The sequence below is a fragment of the Oryzias melastigma genome, linkage group LG1 (assembly GCF_002922805.2).
Source record: "Oryzias melastigma strain HK-1 linkage group LG1, ASM292280v2, whole genome shotgun sequence".
Lineage (NCBI taxonomy): Eukaryota > Metazoa > Chordata > Actinopteri > Beloniformes > Adrianichthyidae > Oryzias > Oryzias melastigma.
The window spans coordinates 12,193,066-12,196,158 of NC_050512.1; the positions used below are offsets into that span (position 1 = coordinate 12,193,066).

At 34.9% G+C, this 3,093-nt stretch overlaps 1 protein-coding gene across 1 annotated transcript in view; it reads right to left on the minus strand.

Annotated features, from left to right (window-relative positions):
- The window catches only part of LOC112137330 (cytochrome P450 3A40), a 9,268-nt gene extending 7,567 nt beyond the window's left edge, over nt 1-1,701 (minus strand). Inside the window, exons 1-2 of the mRNA XM_024259586.2 lie at nt 1,543-1,701; nt 1,364-1,457 (exon numbers count right to left, since the gene is read on the minus strand). Of these exons, the coding sequence (XP_024115354.1) occupies nt 1,364-1,457; nt 1,543-1,613 (165 nt within the window). The 5' untranslated portion in view covers nt 1,614-1,701. The remainder of the gene's footprint in view (nt 1-1,363; nt 1,458-1,542) is intronic.
- Between the last annotated feature and the right edge of the window lie 1,392 nt (nt 1,702-3,093).

Below are 3,093 nucleotides of genomic sequence, written 5' to 3' on the forward strand. Positions count from 1 at the left end.
TTCAATGTGTCATTTAGATTCTTTGTGTATTTACAGCAGGCAGCAGTAAGGGCAAAGCTCCATACACTCACTGGACACTTTATTAGGTACACATGTCCAATTGATCTTTAAGGCTAATTTCCAATCAGTCAATCACATAGCACCAATTCAATGCATTCATGTAGACATGGTGAAGAACATCTGCTGCAGTATAAACAAGCATAAGAATGGAGAAGAAAAGTGACTGAAGTGACTTTGGACGTATCATGGTTGTTGGTAGAGACAGGCTGGTCTAAGTATTTTAGAAACTGATGATCTACTGGGAATTTCACCCTCAACAATCTGTAGGGTTAACAGAGATTGGTCTAAAAAAGAGAAAATATTCAGCAAGCAGCAATTCTGAGGTTGGAAATGTCTTGTTGATGCCAGGGGACAGTGGCCAGACTGGTTCAGGCTGATAGAAAGGCAGCAACTCAACTCAATAACCATCTGATTAGCATCATGGATGTACAGCCGACAAATCTGCAGCAACTGTGTGATGCTATCATGTCAACATGGACCTCACAAAAAATCAATTGAGGGAATAAAAATAAAAGTATTGTTGGGAGAGCAGGTTTTGCATAGTCACAGCCATTAGTTTCTTTCTTACATACTCTCTCCTCCTCATCTTGACTAATTATACAAATCGCATTTAATTGTTTTAGAGACAAATAAAAACCATCAATCATAAATCATATGAATATCACAAATGAGTAAATACTACTTCCACTACTACTACTACTATCCTTCATTTATTTCCATAGTAAATAGTAAATACTTTTAATAATCTACCATCTATTTTAATGTCACATTGATTAATTCCTGACATTGTCAGTTATATCATAGCTTTTTACTTAGTTTAATAAGTGAAAATTAGTTATTCTTGCGAAAATTTATGCTATTTTTTGTTGAATTTATTCTTATTAAATTTCATTTGAGGAACCTTGCAACGATCAATTTAAGATTAAAAAAAGAAGTACGAAAGAAGAGAGTCAAGCCAGAATGACTGTCTCTATATCAGCTGATATGAATAGGAGTTGTAAAAGCTTGTGTGTTTGTGTTCTGTCTCTGTTGTTTTTTAATTAAATCTGTCATTAATATATCAGGAAATCCCCTTGAAATAGTTAATCATTAAAATGTCTCTAAAGAACAGATCCTTTGTTTCACTCTTCTCCTTTCAGCCTCATTAACTAAATATTGTTTCTAAGCTTGAACACCAAAAACTGTAATCAAGGTTTATCTGGTATAGTCATCTAAAGCACTTTTCAGCCTCAAATTAAAATACTTTTCAAGAATGAAATGTTTTTCTTACTGTGGTTTACGTAATACAGTTGAGCATACCAACCTTTCTGTAGGCCAGCATGGTGCCAAAAAAGGGAACTGGTTTAGGACCAGGAATTCCTAATCTCTTAAAGGTCCCATAAGGCCAGTACGCATACCTGTTAAAAAGGGACAGTGAGGCAAACCTGTTACAGACAAGCAGTTGTAAAAACTCTTGATCTTATATTGATCTGGGACACTTACACAAGCAGCAGTGTAACAAAAGCAACAAGCAGGGTCCATGTTTCAGCAGAGAAGTACAGAAAGTTTCCCATTTCTCCTTCCTTTGTCTCTTGCCTCAGAGGGAGAACAAGCCTCTCTGATGGTCGAACTCGTGACTTGAAGCTTTTATCTGCGGCAGCACAGACCGGTTGAGTAACAAGACTATGTGAGAGTTCAACCAATGAAAACCTGCAGTCGAATGAGTCACCTACAAAAAAACAGACTTTAGTTCTCACCTGTATCAGCTCAAACATTGACTTAAGTAGATTACAAAAAAGGAAATTACACTTTTAGAGATTGTTCGAAACATCACATACAATATGTTCTATACTTGTAAAAATATTAATTAAGATTGCAACTATGTGTTGTTTTTTTCTAGAAAAAGCTCTTTTCATAGGATCCAATGTCTTTTAATTTTGACAATTGTATTGAGGTTGAATTATCGTATATTATTTGGAGCATCAGAACATGTGTAAATCTCACTTTTATTGTGTATTTGTTTCTCTTTTCAAACTTATAAGTGTAGCTCTCCTTTCTAAATGGTTTTGGATTATTACATCTTAATACCTTTAATATACTTTGTATATTATGTACCTACAGTCAACAAAATAGTAAAGAGTAGCTAATGTTTGCCCGAAAGTACATCTATGACCTAAATGCAAGTGTTGATATGCAGGTGAAAAAATTACTAAATGTACAAAAGGAAAACAACTGCACTCAAGTAGTGTTAACAAAAAAAAATGTTGATTTTCTTTGGTTTAGGCACAGTTCAAAAGCAAAAGCAGCAATTATACAAAAGACCTTGAAATGTGATGTGTTTTAGTAAATATTTCTGGTTGACTAAGAATGACCAGATCATATGACCATGAGGGCTGACCCCAAAAACAGACCTCCAAAATGAGGAAAGCAGAAGAAGTGGCTTTATTGCGTGCGAGCGAGTGTTTTGAGAAGTCAAAGGTCCTTATAGATAGGTGTGGTTGTGTTAATACAATTGCTTTCAAGCACAGATATGGCCACAGAAGTGGACTCAAGCTGTATCACTTTGATTCCATTCAAAATCCAATCATAAATTTTATTACTTTAAGCCTTTTAACCTGGATAAAAAGGACCCTTTTCTCCGAAGAGATGAGTAAAATGTTTACACAGAATCCAGGCAGCACAGCAGCTGCTCTTCTCTTTTCTGCCCTAACACCAAGTTAGCTATAATAATGTATTGAAGACACACAAGTTTGAAACCACGTCTCTGTTTTTTACGAGCTTCATAGTATGTAACTGAGTCTTTATCCTGAATTCAGAACTTTTGTGTTTAATAATACATTTTTTTTTAGTTTTTGAACGGATTAGTCTCGCTGTCAACTTCCTGCCATGTTCATTCTCAGTGTTTCTTCAGTCAACCTGCTTGATGAAGTAAATCACACCAACAACTCACTCAATGCCAAATCATATTAAAGATCATGACGACAGTTTAAAAATTAAATAAACAAATAACCAGTTTCGGTTGAAATATAGTTTCTTCTTTTGCTTACTTTTTTA